The following is a 24277-nucleotide window of genomic DNA, read 5'->3' on the forward strand; positions in this document are numbered from 1 at the left end:
CACGTTTTGCTCTTCCATCTCAATTTGGTTTTTGATGTATCATTTTAAGAATGAATCGATGACGCGGCTCGACACGGTCCGACGCAGTGCGACCGGACCAGGCCGCTTCTGAATTGTCTTCCTGTTATCCTGCACCAGTCCACTGTAGTGGCATATCGCTTACTTATACGTTATGTTCCTACCGCGAAGCTGCCCGCCGACTGAAGCATCGTTCGGAGTTCGTGGCCGTTAACGCTGCTTCTGTTCAATGGATAATTAGAGAAGCCGAGGCCATTGGCTTATCTGTGTCACTGCTGTTTGCAGGGATTTGTCGCCGATGCCACCACGACTGCCGATGGTTTCTTTAACGCGAAGTGAGAGAGTTCGATCTCAGTCCATTCCCTTCGATTATAATCTTGGCTGCGCTGTTGTCGTTGTCATTGTTGTTGCTATTTTTTTTTACTTGGTGATTCTCTCAGTTCGGGGTCATGGTGAGCTTTTTATGGGATTCTTGTTTTTTTATTTTTTTTTTGGCTTTTCTGCTGTTTTTGTTATTGACTTGGTATGACATTAATGTCATTGGCCATTTAGGTATCGGAAAGAGCCTGTACAGATCAGAAAAAAGTTGAGCGTCAGGGTAACTGATCTGAGAGCTGGGTGGGTAAGTGCATCGACGTATTCTCCGATCATTGAAAGAGAAATGTGACGGGCTGCACTAAATAGTTGGATTATGCAGTAAGAAAATCAAATCGCGGCAAGTGTTGCAGCTGAAACTACTCAATGGAGGCACTACTGGATTATTTTTCGGTTAGGAGCTCGAATAACTTCATTGCATAAAATAATACGCAGAGGTCGTTCTAAGCAAAAGTCCTGATTTAATTTTTTTTTTTGTATTTGCGTATAACGTATTGTAACTCTTATTGACTACTATCGGCGGTTTGCGAAAAGGTTTTTTAATTGTGCAGAGATAATCAAAGCACATTCACAGACCTCATAGAACGTCGCCAGTTTACGGTTGCTTTTACCGAACCCCCATCAGACTTGTATTACAAGGTCAACAATCGAGGTCAAAGTCAGATTGAGACCTATACTCGGACGCTAGCAGCACGTCGCTGGCTGGTAAGTCTTTGATCAGTGGCAGTAATGGCTCGTTTGCCCTTTACAAAATATCCCCACCTTTTCCCGCAAATTTCAACTATTTCGTCTTATAGTTCGACACAGAGATTCATTTACAAGCCTATTGCTATTTTATACAATTATAGCAGCGAAACGTGAATTGACAAATAGAGGTAATCTTCAAAATAACTCAAGGAGTATTGGCCGGCGTTTGAAACAGTATCAAATTCTAAACGTATAGTCTCTTGTATAGAATAGTTAATATATAGTAGACAGGGTCCAGGACGACTTAAGTCGGTCGTTAACGTTCCGAATAGTAATTCAGATCATCATTCTTTGAAATCGTTTTTTTGTTATCTTTATTTGACATTTATATATCTCCTTTCGACTCTTCTGTACCTGGCTCTTTGCTGGCTATTTGGACTTGTTGCACCTCCGATCGATGTTCCTGGCATGTCAGATTAACAAGGGGAGTCTTTGTTATCGACGTCGTGAGCTTTTCTCACTGCCCCCCATAGACAGTCGCTGGTTTCTTCCGATACGCTATAATCGTACAATCTCTTTACTATGGTTGCTGTTCTCCCTGTTGATGATCGATGCTCAGGTGAACCTCTCCTGCGCTCAATGAAACGCTTCACGAGCGACCCCGGGCCCCGCGTCCCCGAATGGAACGCAACAAAAGATCCATTCTCCTTTTGAGCTTCTCCTTCTTCTGCCTTACGAATAATGGTCATTATTGTTACACTGTATTTTGTCCCTGACACTCCTCTGTGCGAACCTGTATTCTGCTGTTAAGTACTACTGGTGCATTGCAGCTGTCTTTGGTGAAATTGTCCCAGCTTAGTACGTGATGTGGTACCGTTTATCAGTCTATTTGGCTAGCATCGGCATGCTCGAAGTGCCTTAAGCGGTAATGGTTGGAAAACGGTAATTTTTTGTCTCATGAAGACAGGGTTACGCGACGGATGGATTTCGTCAATAAGATCTGTTCAGCTGTTAAGTGGCGTTGCCCATTACGTATTTATCTAATGTTCCCAATTCTAATGATTAGATTCGGAGGAAACTGTGTTGGTGGCTGTCTGCTTCGTCAATTTCATCGGCTGAATAACGAACAGTAGCAATCGTCCTATGTAAATTTCGACGGTTATCTACCACGTCGGTAGCGGAGACGACAGTCTCTGTGCATCGTTGCCAAGCGGGGGACGTAAGAAGTCGGTTGAGTGAGCAAGTCAGTAGTGCGTTAATTCTGTAACTGAGGGGCTCTAGCGATTCGTGAGTACCGTGGCTGTTTACCTGTCCAGCGGCTCGCAAAACAACACCTGCATACGTAACGTTAGCCACTGGAGTAGCAGTGGCTTTCTGTGGCCTGCTGGCATCGAATTTGATGTCTATTCGAACCGTGCGCTGTGATTTCTGATCTTGGCGATTCCGACAGTTATTGTATGGCTATTTTAGTGTAAAGTATAGCTTCAAATGATACCAAAGCCCTCGTCGCATATTATGAAGACAACGGCACAGACAGTCGGGACCGAGCTTTGTTGAAGTCTTCCTTGCTCCAGCACGATAGCCAATCATAGCAGTAATATGTACAAGAACAGCTAAAATAGCAGCGGAAATGTCTCTAACCTAACGCCAACGACCGGCGCCTACACGGTATACGCTATGCCTCCTAATGTGCTATTTGCTCCGTCCGATATCGTTCCTCAGTTCTTGGTCTGTTCGTCTATTTAGTGACCGTTATTGTAACAGCCGAAGCTGGAGTCTAAGTCGACTTCGTTGGTGCCTTCAGTGGCCGCGCTGCTGCTATAGCGTTACTGTCGTCTCTGAAGTAGGGGAATAGGAGAAGGCCGTATTGCGGTTAATGTCGATGTACCCGCTGACGCATTAGTCTCGAGCAACGGTCACTTGCCGCTTCTCAAGTCCCACAAAATTCAGGCAAGAAATGGGAGAAAAACAAGTCCTGCGCTAGCTGTTCTTCGTCTGTTTTCAGCTCAATCAAGCCCTGAAGCGTCGCGCTTGAGTAACAACAAGGGCAAGAATAGTTCGAATAAGCACGCGGCCAATAGCATATATTGACAGGCAGCGCGACCAGGCCGTAATACGTGGACCAAAATTTTCGGTCCTCTCGAGGGTTTCTTCTGCCGGCTAATTCGACTTTTGCCGCAGTTTCTACTTCTGACGTTTTACGGCTGCTGCCGACGACGACTGCTTTGCTGCCAGCATCAGCTTTGGGCCCCGCAGCATCCCGTCCCGCTTCTGCATCCAGCTAGCCGCTTCGTCCGCCGGTGGCTATTTCGGTTCGTCGTGTTTGGTCTCTTTCGGACCATCATTTTGCCTCCCTCTCAATAGAACCGGCTTTGCTCACCTTCTTTCCTTCACTCTTTTCACCTACTGTTCTCTTTTTTTCTTATAGACCTTGGTAGGCAGCCAGTTCTTCTGCTCGCTTCAGGTTGGGGCTGACCGGCCGGTTTTCCGCTGTTTTTTTTTTTCTAGCGACTTTCAGAAAAGAAGAGTAACAGAAGAAACCTGAATTACTACGGAATAATATAATCGTCCGCTATGTATTATTCATTATAGAAAGCGCTGCTGGTCCTATGTCGTCGATGGGGCTGGTGGACTCGAGAAATGTGTTGAAGGCTAGGGAAAGTCGAGTCGCCAAAACAGACGAAGTGAAGGGAGGGACTTGACGGTGAGAGTGACGAAAACTCTTACGGCACCGATAGTACAGGGACCATACGACAGCTGAGAATAACGAAGGAAATTAGCGGACGAATGTATCGTCTTCATAGAACAACGGCTCGTCAGGGAGAGACTGTTCAGAAAAAGGACATTGAACTTCTCTCGCAGACATGGTGCCGTCATTGCGCAGTACACAATTGGAAAAGCAAAGGCTGTGATCACTTAAATAAACATGGAAAGTCTCGATCTTGCCGCTTACGCGCGCTACGAAGCGGTATTTCAGTATTAGTAGAACTAGAGGTAATCACAACAGCTCGGCAGCATAAACCTGTATTTTCCACGGTTCGTTCCATGCTGATTATGTAATATGGCACAGGCATAGGACTCAGACGACTAAGTCAGAGCAAACGCTGATTTCACAGCTTCATACAGATGCTTTGAGCTGCGCTCCGGTTGCAGCGAAGAATTGGAATAGAGATGCTTAGAAACGTCCTCTTTTGTCGAACCCCCCGACAGCGAATAACTCTACCCCTTGTACTGGGCCGCCTCTTATCGTTGCAGAAACGGCATAAACACGACCATACCAGACAAACGAACAAAGAGCAACAACAGGTAAATACTCCACCCGTATTTGGGTGGTTTATTGTGTGGCATTTTTTCTGGAGCTTTTTTTTTTTTATCACTCTTTACTTTTTTTTTCTGAGAGTTTCGTTTATTTGTTTCCCGTCGTCGTTTAGCCCTTTCGTTATTATTCGGAGTCACAGCGGCAGTCGCAGCTCCATCAGCGTCATCGTTAACGAAGGCGACAAGGCAATAGGGTTCAGGGCGACGGCTGTAGCAGCACAGGACCTTTGTGCGGTCGCAGATAATGATGAGGGCACTGATACGGGGAGGGGGCGCTAATGGAATCGTTGTTTTGCTGCAGAGGTCGACGTCTGATATTGTTCGGCGGCGGAGAAGTCTGCTGACAATGATTTTTCTGTCTCCGGCATGCGCGTCGAAGCGGGCGTACAGTTGGGCGGACGTTACTGTTATTCGCCTTCCTGCTGTTTCTGCTGGTGCTTCTGACGCTGTTGTTATCGTATGACTGGGTTGTTGTTATGGTGTTGTATCGCCACGTCGGTTAAAGTTTAGCTTTGGAGGTTGTTCGATAGATGCATTCGAACGATATGGCTCAGAGACGATAGAGCTGGCTGTGGCTCGAAAGGGATTTTGTTTAAGAAGAATGAATAAGATTGAAAGAGACCAGTGTGATGTCTTTGTGATACTTTGACAGCACTGTTGTGTGCCGATGATCTGACACTGATACAGGTGGTCTCAAGCAAGTTGGCTTTTCAGTTGCGCTGAACCATTAGGTCACCTGTGATTATTCTTTAAATACACAATAGCTTTTTACTTTACATATGTACCTGCATACGCGGTGAGCGAGACTGATACACATGTTTAACATATTGCAGACGATAATCGAATGTTTCTATAATAGATATTGTGCAAGCAAAAAAAGGATAATAAACATTTGTCGACGAATCGACCGATTGATAATTTTGTTGGGTCAAGTGAGACTAGTGACTTCAACTGAGCTAAACCTAGGCCGTAGTAAGTAGCACAAATGTGCGCGGTAATCAACGGATAATGGTGCTTTCGAATAACTCTTCAATGGAACAAGCTTCATTTTTGGTTTCATAACATACAATTCTACTACAGCTCGTAACTTAAAAGTTGAAAACTTACTAGATAACGGAAAAATATCCATTACGAAGCTGATACTATATGGCAACATAAGCATAATGAGAAGGTTTTTGGCAGGAGTTCTATTTCGTATGAGTTAACAAATACATATGAACGCTGTTTTCAATATGAATTAATTCAATAATGTTGATGAAGATGTTCATCTCATCTGTTCAGGGGTGGGATGGGTGGGTAACTTCTAAAAGTAAAGTAATAACCATTGTCAATATATCTGCGCAAAGCAGAAAATAGAAAAGTCAAGAGAATACAAAGAAATTCAAATAACCACATCTGGTGGCGCCACTATCACTGCAACCCGAAAACAGGACTAAGCAGCTTCTGGAACCAAAATTGAGCTAGTGCCAACGTTACGGTATTATTGAAACCGCTAGTGAAACAGTGGGAAATCAGAACAGAAGCTACAGAAGTCAACTTCTTCTTTTTCGTCGTCGTTATCGTCCTGGACACCATAGTCGCGGAATTGCCAGATCGAAATCCTTTTCTTCTGCTGATTGCCGGCCGGCTCATTGTTAGCTTGCTATTGGCGGTTCATGTAGGTCCGTGCACGATGCTAATATTCTTGCGACCACACGCAATCTATGGCTATAGAATCAATGTACGCGATACGGTGAATGTAGCATATCGCAGTATTGCGCTGCTGTGGCGACGAAAATGACGTCGTAAAAAATCATCGGCCATTGTCGCTTATCGCAAAAAGGAACCTGGAGGAAAGGAGTTTAGATACTGCCGTTTCGAACTGCACAACGAGGAGTAACGAGACGTCAACGAGTTGATTGAATTCCACCAAACAGCAAAAACCAGGCAATGAGAGATCGAGGGTCGCAATCCCTTGACCACCGTTGGTTGGCTGTTAAAGTTACTTTATTGTTACTAATTGTCAGCGAGCATATGTTTATAGTTTGTATGGAGAACAGCTGGAAACCTGGCGAAGGCGCCACGAGGCTGCCACTCACTCATTATCCATCAACTGCACCCATCGACCCCTATTGCTTAACAGTGGAATTATCCTTATTAGAAATAAAAAGCAGAACGAGACGTGAGAGCATACACAAAATAGAACGTCTGCTACATAGTTGTGCTACCAGCACAACTGTGTAGTAGACGTCAAAGCGTGCCCAGAATGTCCGTTTGACACTGATAACTAGCCGTCTGTGTTCCAAAACATCAGAAGAAAACCATTTGTCAGCATTTTTGTATGGCGTAAATTAAGACGTGCATTGCTGAAGCAAATTTTGATAATACGTCACAAATTTTTCGTTGACTCTTCTTGGGTTTTGCGCCTGATCGAGCGTCCGTCGGCCATTTTGAAGTTCCCGATGTGTTACATGTCTAGAAAGCGTTTAGTATGGCACCAGGCGGTCTCGGAGTAGTCACTCGACTCTGATCTTCTGACCAATAAGAAAAATAAAAGGAAGATAACAACGACAATATGGGATCTAATTACTCCTGGCAAATTTAAAACTTTTTCATCTTTTCATGAAACGCAACGTTCAACTTCTATTCTAAATCAAACTTACCTGCTTAGATTATTTTATTTAAGGCTTCAAAGAAAAAAATTAATGCACTGCAGTTTCCGTCTGATAACGACATTAAACACTGCTGCACACCTTTGGCAGCCCTTGGCGTAAAACAAAAAATGTCTATACGCGATTTTAAGCCTAGGCTACATTATATTTGCGTAAGTTCAGTAGGCATACATGTTAGCACGGCATCATCATCGGGCTCATAGCGTCCGAACTAGCAATGGTGATTTCAACCTGGCCAGGTTGAGTAGTGTTTATTATTATTACCACTACCGTTTCTTCGTCATTTATTGACAATTTGTTGTCCTTACGCCTCTGGTAGCCGCCATCATTATGATTATTGGTGCATTCGTTGCATTGTGTGAGTTTGATCGGCAACAGTGTTTCAAGTATTCCTTTGATGTTTTTCCTTCCGTGTGTGCCGCTATCAACCGAACCACTAAACGATGGATATTACTACCGGAAAAAAAAAAACGCAGACATTTCTCTCAGCTGATAACAAAGCAACAAACAAAAATATCCCGACAGTAATAATGCATGCAACGATTGTAATAAAACCAACAAGTCGAGGCATCAGCCTGCGATCCGATACTCACTAACCGTCGATGGGGTCAACATCGTTAGCACAAAAGCACCGCGGGGTCAGCAAATTTCGGTTACAAGTTATTATAATCGCGGTAGAAGAGGCGGTGGAAGCTGCCGTACAACTAATAGCAGAAGTCGTCACATGGTTTCTAGTCATCGTCATCGACTCCGGACTGCTCCCAGTTTCCTATGCCTACCAGATTTTTGCGCTTTCTCTCTCTCTCTTTCTGTATATATATATATATATATAATGCTACATAAGAAGCCAACTGCCGTATTGATCGGGCCATTTGTAGAGGTGGAAAATGTGGACGTGAAAATTAGACGAAGTCAAATCACGAATAAACCCCGCAACTGGCGCCACGCACCATCAAGCGGCAGACGAAGCTCTACGTGTGCGTGTCGAAGCTACCTCTATCCCCTGTACCCCTCAACCCTGCCGGCGTGTCGGAGTCGCTACTAGCAACTAAAAGTAAACGATCAGCAGAACAAGAAAAACATACATACAAGCAAATTGGAACAGATGAGGACAGCAGCAACAATAACAACGGTAGACGACGAAGCTCAGGGTATCCCCAATGCGCTCCAACGCCTTCGCCTTTGTTCCCAATCCCTTTGCACTAGCGGTTACGACGACACGGTCTTGGTCGAGGTAGCGGAGTCGAAGTTGTGATAGTGAAAGGAATCGACGATATGGCTAAGTTTATGAGGCATCGCACGCTGAGTCATCGAAAATAAATAAGCGTGAATTCTTGAGTCTTTTTTTTTTTTCGAACCACTGCAACGCTGTGCGACCGGCGCCGCAAATTGCGAATGTGAAGTAGGTTTACGATTAGAGTATCGCTACTGTCACCGAGAAGGTCCAGGCGAACTGATTGTAACCGAAGTCGTCGTACGAAGCTGGGGGGAGCGATGCAATTCATCCACTTCGTAGCATTCATGAGCTCTACAAGTTGTTGAGCATTTGTATGTGATCGTTTTCGGTCCCCATTTCGGAACGTCAGCGTTCCCTGTTATGCTGGCTAGCTATCTGCTGACGTCGACTTCTACTACCAGCTTTTACCAGGAACAACGGCAAAAACAACAACAAACAGCTACACACATTAGTATAATATACTTATGTATTTGATAAGTAGCTCGTAGATAGGAAGCGATGGACCAGATTTATCGTGCCGTTACCGTAATCGATGAAAGCCTCCAACGGTTGTGCTTATCCTGTCTCGCTGAAATGCGCGCTTTCCAATACTTTTGTGGCTAATCGATATCATGTTATGGCCGCTACCACGTCGTCTCGTGCGTATCTATATAAGGCTATTGTGGGTTACGCCGCCTCTCTTATTTGCTTCATTATATAGCAAACAGCTTATATTCTCTGCCTTCTTTTGCGTCTCTCGAAATCGTTCAAGGCTCTGTTCTAGCTGAACTCCTATTCCAGTCGCAATGGTAGGGAAAGCAAGAAGGTCAACGATGCTGCAAAGAAAATATAGACATATTTTTCGAGTTTTGCCTCCGGTTCCACTGCCGTTGGGCATTGTTTCAGACTGACCCAACACGGGCACACGCTGTATCAATGCCCGATCTTGAATTTTTTTCTTTGTAATGAAGAAACGGAAACGACCTAAATCACGTCATCTGATGTTCCTGGTAGACAAACACTTAACCACTACACCATCACGAACATTTGTAGAAAAGACCGCGAACTCCATTCGCCTGTTTGTTCTTTATCTAAAGTGTAAAGGTGATTGTCCCGGTGATACTTTTTTGGTTGAATTTCCCGGGGCGCCTTTCTGTCCATGACCAGAGCAATGTGAATCGGACCATTGACACCATCGAATGCAAATAACTTCTGCTGTTGATTGCTGATGTTCTGTTCCTTCGGACGTAGTTTATCTGCCAGGATATTGGTGTAGTCCGCGAGGCGACTTTTGCATGAGGTATGGGCTAGGCGGGAAGGGAGGACAAATCAAAACTGTCGTGTGAAATATGGTGAACAGCAGCCGACGTAACATTATATGAGACTGAGATAAATGATTATTTATTCGTTCAGTGAAGTCGACGAGCGGTAGCCGATGAAGCGAAGCTGGATCGAATTCGATCGGAGTAGACAACATTGGCTACCGCTGATAAAAAATGGTCACTCTTGTCGACCAACGCTGACGCACGAATGTTTCTGGCGACCGCTCTCGAAAACGCTTTTCTTTTATCAGGTCATGCTTTTTTGCTTTGGATTCGTCCATATCTCGATCTTGAGATCAACAGTAAATCAACACCGGCAGAGAGCAATAAAAGGAACCAGCTCCAATGGTTTAGCTATTAACAATTTGGCCCGGCTGCTCGGTCACGAGTTGTGGGGGCCATGCGTGTGAAGATGCGTAGGAAATAGAAACATCATCGAATTTATATACAGCTCATATATATACATATGAAGATAGAGAAAGAGAAACAAGTTCAACTCGAGAAAAATTATTTTGAGCTGTTTTACTGATACCTTACTTGCTTAAGAATACGATCAAAGATATCCGATCTGTACGGAGCGTTTCATCGTTGCATTCAAAAGTGTTTTAGGAGACCAAGCGCCCAGTAACCCTGTATTTACCTTTTAATCCTACATCTTAACACGGCCTTATTTTTCGTGGCAAACGATTTTCATCATTCTCCTAAGAGAATCTTCTTTTCCGAAGGTGTTTCTCCTATTTCTCGTCGTTATTTTTCTCGATAATGACTCATCGTCATCTTCCTTTGTTTAGGTTTGAATTGTTGATATTCAAATTCGTAAATAATATATTCGTAGTATCACTTTCAGTGTCTCCGAATCTGTTTCTTTGTTATGCTAGAGTACAACTCTGTTAGCGAACTTCATCAATCAACTAGTGCGAGAGACCACGGCGATCATCGAACATTTCACGTACACAGCTATACCACTGCTGAAAGCATAGATCCTATAACGAACCAACATGTACGTTCCTGCCTCCGATATAGGCATATCTATGTATGTCTGTGCATGTGTTGGCGCCTACAGCACAAAAACGAGAACAAAGAAAATCAGGCAATTTTCTTTGTAACATTTATCCTTCTTCCGTCAAACGCCCCATTTTCATTTGCGATTTTTACCGTCGTTCATCTCTTGGCCTTTAGCTTGTGCTTATGGACCGATGGAGCACCAAGAGTCTGTGCTGAATTCCATAAGCTTCGTAGCGGTTTGGCTTGATTACTTCTCGACAGGGACGTCGATAGAGCACTATCACTCACCGGAGAAGCACATACCTAGTACATATGGATGTGATGTATGATACATAGTCGTATAGCAAAAGTTTACCAATAGAACGGGCGTTCAATGGCGGAACTTCTACGCCGCCATCATCAACCGTGTGATTGGGCTCTTCCTTATTGCCAGTAACGAAAAATTGCAACATTAAAACTTACATGCTCCGCTGAAGTGCGCTACCGACATCACCACTGGTGTATATATACCACCAGTGCTATTGCGGGTATTTATCACTGCAAATGTTGTTCCTTAAGTACGTACGACGGTCGAGCCAGGGGAGAAACGTGGCGATCTTCATCAAGGAGATGAAAAAATTTGCTTATGTCCTCCAAGGCCCGCGTGGTCCTTAGTATTTGCACCAATACAAGCGAGGAGAGTTGCCTGCATAGTATCGGCAGCCATTTGGTAGCGCTTCTCAAATCGAATGCAGGACCGTCGGATGCTTAACGAAGCTTTGTAGTTCTCTGTCGCAATGGCTGTTACTCTTGACTTTGTTGAGGAACTGCCGTTGAAGATCCTAAAATGTGTGCGGAACATTATGGGCTCCACGTGCCACGAACAGGATGGCTTCACGAGGCTCGCAGTTCTACAGAGAACAGTACTAACACTAGAGACAGTGGCGTTTGGTGCAGTATCGAATCATGACGATTACCCCATCAAATACCCTCTCAGTAAGACACACACATAGACCATATGCACCAAGTGATACCCCTTAATATGCTACCAAAAGGGGACAGTAGCTTTACTTGTTTTGTCAGGTAGCTGCGAAGTCCGAACGACCGAAATTGAGTTGGTGCTAAACCGTGCCTACCGACACATTGGTCGGTCAAACGTCTGACTGTCTACTGCCGTCGTCTTCGTAGTGCTTCCATTCTCATGCTGGTGATGATCGCGATTCAGTCGCGATAGTTTTTTTCGATAAAGCTCACGTATAGAATTGTGCGTGGTCGTCACACTCATGCGTAGACACAAACGGGCCCCTGTTGCGCCCCGGCCTACTTCATGTCAATATTATTTGTTTATGGATCGCGCAGTACGTCAAAGTGAGTGTACTGCACTCCCGATCTTAAATCGATTTAACGTTAACATGCCCGTCAATGTGTGGGCACTTCACACAGGTTCACTGCAAAACTATCATTAGCACTAGCGGCGCATTAGCTGCTGCGTGCGCTGATGGCAACTGACTGCAGCGAAAGAGGCGGCTATATACAAACGATCAAATTTCTCTATCTTAGAGGCTATTTATATTTATTTCTAATATATACCATGTCTGATAATGCAACATATAATGCAATGTCTAATATAATTTCGAAGCCAACTTTACGGAGGGGGAAAATCAAACGCATGCCGGACAACAGATAGACCCTCTAGAACGCATCACTTACGTACGCGTGCGTAATATGTGCGTCGCGTATAGAGCGGTGCACGGCAACATACGAGAACACGAAGTCGGATCAGTTTCTAGCAAAACATACATAATTCTGTGTACGCCGAGTTCGAATACCACTCTAAAGCAATGAAGGTTCGACGCGCGATGCGCTATCACTGAAATGTTACCGTTAAGTCGTTCTGCAACGCGTGAAGTGCCGAAGTCACTCCTTTGTCATGAACGGTGAAGACAGGTAGAGGCCACGCGAGGGAAAACATTCTTTATATCGATAGCAGGCGTTACTTTCGTAACAGCACGAATACAAGCCGCCAAAAAACCGCGTGCATTGGTAATTCATTCTAGACAAGTGATTATGCTGTACCGTTAGACATTGACACTATGGAAGTTGTCATATCAACCAACGTTCTTACTATTATTACATGGGCTATTTTTCTTACTGATATTCTGCCTTCTTCTAGATGTGTATCGAGCATTTTATGGCAGCATAATAAAAAATAGGTAATGGGCCTGTCATTAAGTCGACGCAAATAGATAAATCTATCCATATATGTATTGCATATACAATATATGCGAGCATAATGAAATTGTCTCATTCCCGCATTGTAACGCGGTCTGCTCATTTGGATTTTAGTCATATGACGGTAGTAATCAATTTACGGGCGTTCAGTTTAGAAATTACTTCTATGCAATCTGAGGGTGGCAGGGGTGGACACTAGCAAACACTATATTGCATAACTGCTATTGTGGTCCTTGATGGAGACCACTGATCCAGCCACCCTAATTTTCTAGAATATCAGAGCAGATTAGCGAAAGTAACATAAAAAAAAACATAATGGTACCTAACGGGTTTCTCGATGAACCTTCCGCTGTTGACGGTTCACCAACATTATCGTCCTTGTTGACAAAACGCAGCGACGAGAGCAAAAAAGGTTATAAAAAGCTAAAAAAAAAAATAGACAACCCAGTGAGTTCTCCAACACCCGAAAAAAGGACAGACAAAAATTTTCTAAATTAACTATATCTATATGTACAATTTATAATCTATTTCAGCGAGAGATTGTGTCTTTGAGTTTGCAACCGCGAAGGGCGTCATCATAACGACGTTAAGAGCCTTACACACGTCCAGACATTACTAAACAGTACACTTGGTAATAATTAACCTTCCTGTATGTACGTTTTAAAAATTTTTGGTCGCGGCTCTCTCTAACAAAATTTTCCTTTTACGTGCTTGATAATACCTACTTACCGAAACATGGCTACCCGTAATTATTAGTTGTCTGATCTGTTGAATCTTCAATGAAGACGCATGGCCGTTCGGGTCGCGACCATGGCAAGATGACAAGAACATGTTTAAGACCTAATTAGCCTTTCGCAGATCATCAGAAGATCTACTTTGTTAGTTTCGATAACATGTATGCGTATATTTACTGTGTCGACGACAAACATTGATACTGGTATTATTTAATTATTTATATTTGTTTGTAACGACAGAAGCAAAACGTTCGATTATAACATCTCTGTTCAAGGTTTTTCCTGTTGTTTCGGCAAGAACAACGCAACAGCTGTGGCATTAACAACCGCAATATAATTCTACTAAGGAGGTTTATGCCTTTCTAAACGTTGCAGGTATGGAAACTCTTCAGCCTAGCTTGCTAGACTGACTAACTTTTAACCGTCCGTAAATTCGGTAACACGCGTCGGTGGTCCCTTGCGAAAATTTTGCATTCCGCTATTTATATTGTGAACGAGAACGTTCCATTGAGACAATGGAAGGACAGTCGACGGCTCTACAACACAGAGTTAATCTACTATAACCGATGGACGCTGCTATTTAATTACTTGAAAAAGTCGGGCATTTGGTTCCCGATTACTTACATATGGAAAATCTGACAGAAACGTTCAAGATACTACTTAGATGGGTAACATGGTTTCGAAAACAAATTGATAGCTAAACATTAAGACTCAACAACCGGTTTTCCAACAATGGCGTAAACACCATTCCCACAGTTTATCATCTGTGCGCCGTAAAAACAAGAACAAAATTAATTTTCAGCTAAATCGTAAATGTGTGCACCGTAAGCCGGAATTGACACGTTCTCTATTAAACTGGCCAACTTCGAAAATTAGAAGCTAATTATTGTATTATCCAAAATTGCTCACGATGTACCATTTTTACTTTACCTTGCAACAAAATAGACCTCGTTTGACAAAGAACGCTCGCATTTGCTACAAAAAATTGCGCATCTCTGTATTACGAAAGCAAATTTTCAAACAAGAAGTGCATGGACAGACCCTTGGGACAACCGCGCCTTTTGCGTCATACGTGGCGGTCGATCTCATCTTTCATTCGAGTTCTACTTTGTTTTTTTGTCTTTACTTTATCCACCTGGAGGAAGCGAAAGGTTAGCGCAAAAACTTGCCTTCGTCTTTATTACTTTTGGGGGTCAGGCCATGTACATGATTTGTGCGCGTTTGTGCCTGTAAAAACATATTGTATTTTTATTACGCCTCAATTAAGGGTTGGAAGCGGCTGTAGAGCTAGCAGCAGCAGCAGCAGCAGCAGTAGAAGTACTTGAACAAAATCGGGAATTCCTGGTGTCATAAAGAACCAGCTCTTTTGAACGCACGTTGAAGAAAACGTTTTCTGTTGACAGTTTTTCTTTTAAGGGGATCTACAGCCTTTCTGAGATTTGTATTAGTCGCATGGCCGTATGTTGGACGGCTCTATAAGGCACGGAAAATTCCGACTAAAGAGGGAGTCGCAAGGAAACTTGAATCACACAGAGATATTTAATCTTATAGGAAGCAGTTCAGCGGAAAAAACAATAGTCCGTTTATGTTTGTTTTGTACACTGTGCAAAATATAGGAGCGAAAATGTTTCACGTAATTTAGGCATACAGTTTATTTTGGACACTTGTGTAATTCGCAGAATCTGGTGTAACAAGTAAATCGCCAGGAAAGGGCTGACAACAGCACTTTCATAGATAGCTTCCATCTGCCAAAATTTTAGTTAGAATGGGTATACATTTGTTTAGCTGCGTAAATAGGTGCTTTTTTATAAATCTGTGCAAAGATGTTGGCGGTCCCATCTTCCAAGCCAGCTATAAAAACTAGATGTGCCTCGATAAATTAAGCACATAGTTTCCTACCTGTAACTTGCCCAAACGAATGCAATAGTGGAATATTGTTTCAATTTATTTCGTAACGACAATAAACCATACAAAATGACATATCGCGCCAGTGATCAAGTAAAAACATACCACCGTAAACGTTTCACGACGCACCTGTGTTATGTCTATATTAGATGTTTACAGTTTTGTTATTTTCTCTATTTTTTCTTCTTTATCGGGAGGAAAACCCCCTGGGGGGAAGTCAGAATTGGTACCATGTTTTTGACGTGCGTTTTTTCGTTGTCCCCATCATTTGCGAGCGCACATTTTGTCCCTCTTCTTTTACATGTTGTAACTTCTCTTCTTGGTTTTTTTTTGAAGACGCCGACGATGATGTTCTTTGTCGGGGGTAAACAACAAAATAGGAACGTGATCGCTCGGAGAGCCTCCGTGGGTGGTTGGTCGCGGTGATTTAACTTACTTTTTGCCATTCTCATGGGGAGAATGCCACTGGGACAATGCTCGAGGCAAAGTTTATTGTGCCACTGCATCTATCACGGGAACACGGGTTATTACGGACCGCAATGTCAAGATAAAACACCGTTTAGGAGTGCTTTGCTGCACCACACTTCCTAGATTTATTTAGTATGGTTGCCTCTTACACCTACAGACACGGTTGCAATAGCGCATTGCGCTTCGGCTTGATGACACGGTTCATTGATGATGCGCTAGGTATAGGGGGTCGTGAGCCTGTGAATTTGGCAACATGGCTGACGGGGTGGCTGCGAGTGAAACGTGCGGTTAATGAATTTGTGCGGGGGAGTCTGGAGGTGGGGAGGAGTGAGCAAGACGGAAGTTTGGGAAGTTAAAATGTTGGAGCATCGGAGTAAAGCAATGCTTTTACAAAATGATTTTTTCCCGCCACGTTTACACCTTTGGTGGACTGTTGACCACGTTGATATAATTTGTTGTTTTTGGAACGGCGTAAACAGTTTTCCATTTACCAGTTTCTTGAGATACTTTTTTCTAAATTTTGCCAAATGCAAGGGAGGTTTTTTGCCTGAGGTCAATAAGGTTGGCGTCTGCTCACATACGCCTGTACAATAGCGGTACCACCTTCAATTAAGGTCAATAAATATTCCGACTATTTTTTCAATCATTCTTTCAACCATTTGCTGAAGATCCCACCTAAACTCCCTGCCCCTTTTAAACACTTGACCTTTCCTCTCTGGGTTTCATTTTGCTTTGAGGATTTTCGCTAATGACCAGATTTTATACCTCAACCTCAAAGGCCCTAGCCCCACCAACGATATTTAGTAAGCTGCGATTAAATAAAGAAACCCGCAAGCTTGACATATCGTCAACGTCTTTATGCCGTAGCATAAAGCGCTGTGTAAACGTTCAAGTTTCGGATGATTAACCTTTTGACTTTCTGAAACAATTCCTGATTTTCTCATTTACTTTTAGTTTCTATACCAAAGATAGGCACCCGAGAATGGCAAGATCTTCGGCATTCATCCTCCCATAAACTAAGGAAAAGATAAAGCGGCTACCAAACTACGCGAGCCAATCTGAAGATAGAACGGGATGCTATGTATGTGCGGTGGTCTAATTACATACATTTACGTATATCTAACGTGCACATTTTACAATTGTGTTCCCGTTAAACGCCCAACGGCTAGACCAGCTAAATTCGCTCCACACAACGCAGTTCACACATAAACATTAACAAGTAAAAGTATTAAAGATTATTATCATAGATAATGTAGCGCCAAGTAAAGAACAAAGGATTCCTTACAAATAAGCACTTACTTATCGTATCATAAAATTGTCTTGGAGGGTTAGATTAGAATGAAAATTATTTACACGTTTAATAGTAGTAACGCCATAATCGAAGACGCGGTTCATTTTGTAATTTACATCAAGTCAATTTGGCTGTAAAAGGGTCCATTTTAGTGTTAGTTGTAACCAACACGTGCCACCTAGATATTGCATATACGTCAAAGAGACTTTTTTTTTTTTATACATAGCGGATAGGAAGGAAACACATTAGAAAACTAATCATGAGTGGGTGGCCACTTTTTACTGATCCAAAGCGTTTAAGAGGGAGTACACGAAAATTGGCCGCATCCCTATGAAACTGTGCAGATGTATCAGTAACGTCGTTCAATTGGCCAATACATTTATTGATGATAACGACAAGGATTATGATAGATGGACGTCGATTGTCAAAGAAAACCCATAGATAAATCAGGTTAAACATCGAAGTGTCCGTTCTATGGAAGCGATAAAGTTGAACTGGCTGAGGAGAAGAGCCATAGCTATTAACCCGTTTTCTTCATAATTATTTTTCTCTGTTTCGAACGCACAAACGATGCGATTACCTTTCAGCAGAATTTGACCGTAGCAACGATAGTTGTAAATATTAATTCGAAAAATCCTAATGATCAGCTTCATACATGGCTATTGTTTGTTGGCATAGACGTTCGCAAACGCTATATTGATTATTACATTATCTCCGTAATAGTAATCAAAGTGGGATTTGACCAGCACCCGCGCGACAGTGGTACAGGGAGCCCCCTTGCAAGGAATGGGGAAATGTTAGTAGTGAGGTCTACTATGAGGTGATGCGTGTTCGAATGTGCGTGCGTATCTAATGAGGCTCTGCTTTGGTGAGACGTTGCGAAAGATAGAGACAGTACGTGCCAGTAGTTCTTATTGTTGTCTGAAAGTTACGAATTGTTAAATGAATAGCAGACGAAATGAGCAGTGGCTATGCCCTTTTTGTTACCAATAAAGATAGCGAGATGACCATGTAGTTTGAATCCTGTTGAGTGTGCTAATCCCAAATCGGGGAAGGCACAGTTATATAAACAGGGGCGAGAAACGCACGGGGTTATATGTGATATATGATATAGATGTATATATGATAGCAAAAAAAAAAATGTAAAGGTATCCAGTACATTATTTTTCGAGTGCCGAAAGACGACTAGTTGGGTTTTGCGTTTTACCTGGGTACCGTATTAACTACACGTGTCAAAGGTATTATACGTTGCTATGAGGACTGCTTGGTCGACCCGGCTTTGGGTCTATTTACATGATGTGGAAGACTTTAAATATTGCGTCAATAGGAATTTGCAAAGTAGGTTTAATCTATTGCCAGGTACTAAACCTACATAAATTATTTACGTACGTAAATTCTGTGTCCACACGCCGTTTGCATGCAATAATGTCTATCGAATCATCTAAGAATAATCACCTAAGTATAATAATTGCTTGTTGCGGAATATTCGTTTTCTCGCAATCGTAAGAGTCCGAATAATGGCTTAATTTTTGCTATTTTATAAAATGTGGGCGATGCTTTTAATGATTCGGACACCCCTTGTCATCCACTACGTTCACTGAGGTGACCAGAATCACTTGCTCCCTAACAATGTCGTTCTGCTGCTTGTGTCGTGTGTTTTTAATGTCGGCCACTCGAGCCATTGTAAATTGCGTAGGCTGATACTTACCTCGGACACGCAAAGCACCTTTGATTGTAGTTGTTCGATACGTTTCCGATACCTCCTATAGCTCGTTTCGACATTGCGGTAATGTTCTCTCTATCGGCACTGATGAGTGGGGAAATACGTCACGTTGGACCCCTGGGGGGGTGCTTCGATTAGTAGCGGATCATTACCGCTAATGCATTTTCGTCAAATGTCCTTCGAGAATTCGCTGCCGAACTGTTTGATCACAGTGCTACCTACTGATAACAATTCAATCAGGTGTTGTCTGAAGCCGAAATCCATCGAGAATTTAGCGCAATTGTGGAAAAGCTATGGTTAATTAAAATCAGTGTGCTGGCACATATCAACATGTATATCAATGTGGAGTAGGATTTAATCAGTCGATCTGGAAGATCGATTGGTTGGTCGTTTCGACTTGGTAACTTCTAATACGGACAGCTGGAAAAAACGGTCTTGACTTTAGCCACGTCCGATTTTTTTCACTGGAGATATTTTAATTAGTGGAGCAGACTATATATAGTAATTATTTCCAATTAAAGGTAACCATATCCATGTAGTGGTAATCATCACGCTCATCTGCGTGCATATTTTCTCATCTAATTATAACAGCTGACTGTATAAAGATGCCAAAACATAGGCAGGTTCCACTAAAAAGTCCAAAGAAAAGTGAATGGTTATTGCCACATTATCTAGCTAGCTTTTTCGTGCTTTGTGCTTATTTTTGGTTATTAATACCATTGTGATTGTGGTTAATGGCACGATTTCGCGCTGGTCACGACGGTACAGTTGTTTTCCAAGTTCGACTACCTTGACTGTGCTGGGCTGTGGCCCAGTGATTGATATTCTGAATTAACATTGATTCTGGGCCTCTCAAAAAGATAATCGATAGACGTTTATGTAAGCCCTCGTTGGGCAATTTTCGACGTGAGCTACATGCTACCATTCGATAAGTGCTCTGCACTAAACGATACGATCGACGGTGGCTGTGTACTTCACTCGCGTAACATATGCTGAAAGTATATGTGAGTTTTTTGACGAATCAGCTCAAGAACGAGTTGATATTGAATTCGGCAGTCGACGGTCGATTATGGAGAGCTACTATGGCGACCGCAGTGTATGTATGTGAAAAGACTGTCATTTTGGAAAAGGATAGAAACCTTGAAATTTTCTCCAACGGACATTTTTTTGCTACAGAAGTACATCTATAATGATTTCTCTATCTGTGGTCCTTATCAGTCTGGGTAAATACAGGAGGAAAAACGCTTTAAATTCCAACATTGTTACTCGCTTTATTTTCTAATAAAGCAATTAGTGGTGCTGGACAACATAAATAACTTGCATACAATACATATTTACCTATGTATCACAAGTTGTCTATCGACATAGGACAGAGTGCTGTCACGGATTTGAAGTCGAAGCTGTTCCGTGTGTTACTCTGACAACTGTGAAGTCACTTTTTCACGCAGCGTTATATGTATTCATCCACATTCAATTTGTTCCAATTTGTTTGTCTTCTCGGATTTTTTTTCAGACGAACCTAGCAATCAGCGATACGACGTCGAACTCCCCCCTGACAAACGAGAAGCTACAAGACGAACCAGGACCAGTTGTATGGCCGCATTCCCCTACCGCAAGCTTTCACGGCTCAATAAATAGTGTCCTTAGAGTGTGTAGAGTGTCGTTTATGCGCCTTCGATATAATTGTGAAAGTAAATGATGCGAAATTAGCCGCAGTGTATAGGTTACTACGCCGATCGCTTGAGTCGATTTTGCATGCGGCCCTTTGAACATAATGTGGTAGGCACGCTATCGATTCGTCTAATGAAAAAAAAAAAATGTAACTGATACGCGGTCACAGAGATTAAACGAACAATGAAGATGGTAGGCCCGAACTTTGTGGGACTCCTTTGTCGATTTCTTCCCCTATTTATAACCCTGACGGCATTTGCCGTGTGCAGGAACACCGGCACAGTTGAGGTTCAGATTTCGGAGAGCAGTAATCAACGATCACAGAAGATATTTGATGGACTGGTGACGAATACACTTCGATTGGCGTACACGATATCGAACCGGCAAGTGTTTGACTCAAGCATATAACGATTCTGATATGATATGGTGTTCGGCATACGGGTATTGTCACGTAGCTAGTTGTCAAGCCGTTCAATCAATCTAATCGAACGGCTGTGGATTGATTCTCTAACAATCAGCGATTAGACACTGTAGATTGACTATAACAGAGGACGTCACAAATAACGACGAACTTATCGGCCTACGCTGTGAATCAGTGAGGAAGCATTGTTTCGAACTTTACTCTTCTGCCAGATCGTTAATAGGTCGGCGAAGATTAGCTATGAGCGAATAGGTTGTTAATTGTCGTGACTAACTGCCGAGCGTTTCAGGTTGGATGGCCATTGGCTTCGACATTACATTGGAGTGAACAATGAAACCGGATCACTATTTATTGAAGAACCTTACCTGTGTATCAACGAAGCTTCCGCAGATCTTGAGCTTAGTGGATTCTCTAAGTATGCGCACATAGTCATTCCACTGAGGCTGCACTTTCAGCAGTGTGGCAATCCTGCGTATTCAGTGCCAAAGATTCGTCCCTTAGAGGTCACCCTACGGACACCTAAGGACGCTAGTGTTTGCTTAAAGTCTACCCAGCTGATCGCTAAACTCAGCGACATTCTTCCGTCGACGTGCGGGAGCGCTTCGATCGAGGCACCGAAATCAGGAGATCATCTATTTGCCGTCGAACCTCACGGCCAGGACGTGGTGTATCGTGGAGTTGACCGATGCTATAATGAGACGCAAATACGCGTCCGAGGCTCTGCAATCTGCGGCTTGAATCAGCCTAAAGTCCCAATAAAAATTTCTTGGACCCATGAGCGAATTAGGGTCCGCCGTGGACTCGAGGACGACAATCTGTTCGCAAGCGCGATGTGCCTGACCAGTGTGCCCGAAGGAAAGGACCCAGGCTATCTTGTCGATACCATTAATATCCGCCATCCAAATCCGTCAGTGAAGTATTCGCTCGAAGCAGCCCTAGACGCCCGTAGCAATGCGCTGTTTCGTATCGATTCGGGTTCTGGTGTGGTAATGACTACACAGACACTCGACCGGGAACAGATGCCTCGCCACTTCCTTAGGGTTATTGCTGTTGATCACCTCCAAAATCCGCCGGTGACTGGAACGACCACACTTCAGGTAAGCAGATAGTGTTTTGTCCGGGAGGCCCTGCTTACGTCACTTACGTTCGTTTAAAGGAACTTCGAAATGGCAACCCTTTGAAATTACAAAGGAAAAATATCATTGCAAATAAAAACGTGCTAGAAATTAACGCATCTTCTTCTTGCTGAACAACACACATGCAGTTCTTTTATTTATTTAAAATGTATTTATACAATCAGGTAAGTGTCCTGGATGAAAATGACCACACGCCGGAGTTTGAACAAAGTCGTTACGAGGCATCCGTCCGGGAGAGTAGTCCTGTCGGATCGACGATTCTCACAGCTCGAGCGACCGATTCTGATGCCGAACAGAATGCAAAGGTCACTTACTCGTTGCAGGTATGAATGTGTTTAGATTACATTTTATCAATCAATTTTATTTAACGCACTTATCGTGTGGCATATCATGAAACCTATAGACATATTGCAATATATTTTCGTGTCGGGACAACTTCGCAAAAAAAAAAGTCTAGTTTCGTATTGGATCAGTCGGTCATAAACTAAGCGACCAAAGGGGATACATATATTAGCATATTTGGAGTTTATTAGTGAATCATCTGTCTAACAAACTGCACACCATATACAGTTTACGATTGAATTCCGGTAGTCAATAAACAGAACGCCCAGGATAGCCGGAATCTGTGAGACACTCCAGATCGAAACTTGACCAGGGATCAATCAATCAATCGGGTTGAAAAATAACTTTTTTTTTTAACAACTGATTAATCCTGGTGATCAACCCGTACAGGATGCGACCGATGTGTTCGCAATCGATGCGACAAGTGGGGTGATCTATACGAGGGCTGCCCTAGATCGTGAGCGCATGTCGGAGTACCTAATTACCATCCGTGCGGAAGACGGAGCACCTGTGCAAAAGAGACTCACTTCAACTGCTCAGTTGCTCCTAACCGTACTTGATGACAACGATAACTATCCACAGTTCAGCGAACGAAGTTACAGTGTCGAGGTGAGTGTGCGTCTTAGGCTACTAAGTTAAAACTGTTGTTCCTTCGCCATCTTTATGCCGTCGAATACTCCAAGTGGTGACGGTTTGAATCCGGCTTAAATACGTTTTGTTTCGTTCTGGGATGGGCCTGCCGTCTGAAGGAATGCTTAGCCAAAGCAACAGAATCGGATATAAATCTCGAAGGACTTGTTTTACCTAGGTTGGTGGCGTTTAGGGCTTACTCGAACTCCAATTTTTATTTACGACACAGTAGTTTTAAACTAGAACATCACGTGCACGGCAAAATCATCGTACTCGAGCATGTATATATATATTCTTTCAGGTTCCGGAGAATATTAGTTGGATCGACAAACCTGAAGTTGTGCATGTTGAAGCGAAGGACGCTGACGCGAACGAAAATGCCGTACTTCGGTTTTCAATCATCGGGGGAAACTCGCAGGGACATTTCGCGATCGACGCCCTCACTGGATCGGTTAGTCACAATTCTAAGTGTGGTTTACTGCTCCGTTAAAGGCAGAATATAGTTTCCTCGGATTCTTAGTAAAATCTCGCTAATTTTATCTACGACGATGCAAGGACGACACCATCATTAACCAGTAGACGGCATTGCGTGTTTGCATTCGATCCCGTGTGCTGTAGTATCAAATGTATCCTTGATACTGTATCAGCTACGCAAAAGAAACAAGCGTAGAAATTTTGTTTTGACATTAATCTAGTAAAATATATATATTTTTTAATATTATTCTTCAGTCGTAAGTTCAAAGAATAGAAATACCGAAGCGGATACATCACTAAGCCGCTACAGGCATTGTTCCGTTTAAATTCTAAGACAACAGATGATTTATGAACAAATTTTCTTTTTACTCTCAACGCACGTGTGGTCTGCGATCTTCGAACAGCGTGACAGTCACAGACTTTTGTCTATTTTTATGACAACACAAAAATCTTAAAGGAACACGAATTCTATGAGCTGTGATGACGTCAAAATTGTGACGGGGTTATAAAAACGACCCCGTTTAATAACAATGCAAACGTCCATACAGACACGCGTAACAGAAGAGCATTATCAGATATATCGACAGACATTCGACTATTTTCCTGTTTTATGAGCAGTGCTTTATCAACGTATTGCTTCGTTTGCTCCTTCTTTCTTCCAGCGCTATATATATGTATA

The 24277-nt window shown here is 42.9% G+C and overlaps 1 protein-coding gene across 4 annotated transcripts in view; it reads left to right on the top strand.

Moving 5' to 3' along the window:
• stan (Protocadherin-like wing polarity protein stan) overlaps positions 1-24277 on the top strand; it is a 69479-nt gene that overhangs the window by 22549 nt on the left and 22653 nt on the right. For all 4 annotated transcript variants that reach the window (XM_086986366.1, XM_022802709.2, XM_022802708.2 and 1 more), the window contains 5 exons: positions 20438-20978; positions 21306-22113; positions 22317-22475; positions 22885-23103; positions 23426-23575. In XM_086986366.1, the coding sequence (XP_086842492.1) occupies positions 20779-20978; positions 21306-22113; positions 22317-22475; positions 22885-23103; positions 23426-23575 (1536 nt within the window). In that variant the 5' untranslated portion in view covers positions 20438-20778. The remainder of the gene's footprint in view (positions 1-20437; positions 20979-21305; positions 22114-22316; positions 22476-22884; positions 23104-23425; positions 23576-24277) is intronic.

Source organism: Varroa destructor, unplaced genomic scaffold, assembly GCF_002443255.2.
Source record: "Varroa destructor unplaced genomic scaffold, Vdes_3.0 BEIS01000004.1, whole genome shotgun sequence".
Lineage (NCBI taxonomy): Eukaryota > Metazoa > Arthropoda > Arachnida > Mesostigmata > Varroidae > Varroa > Varroa destructor.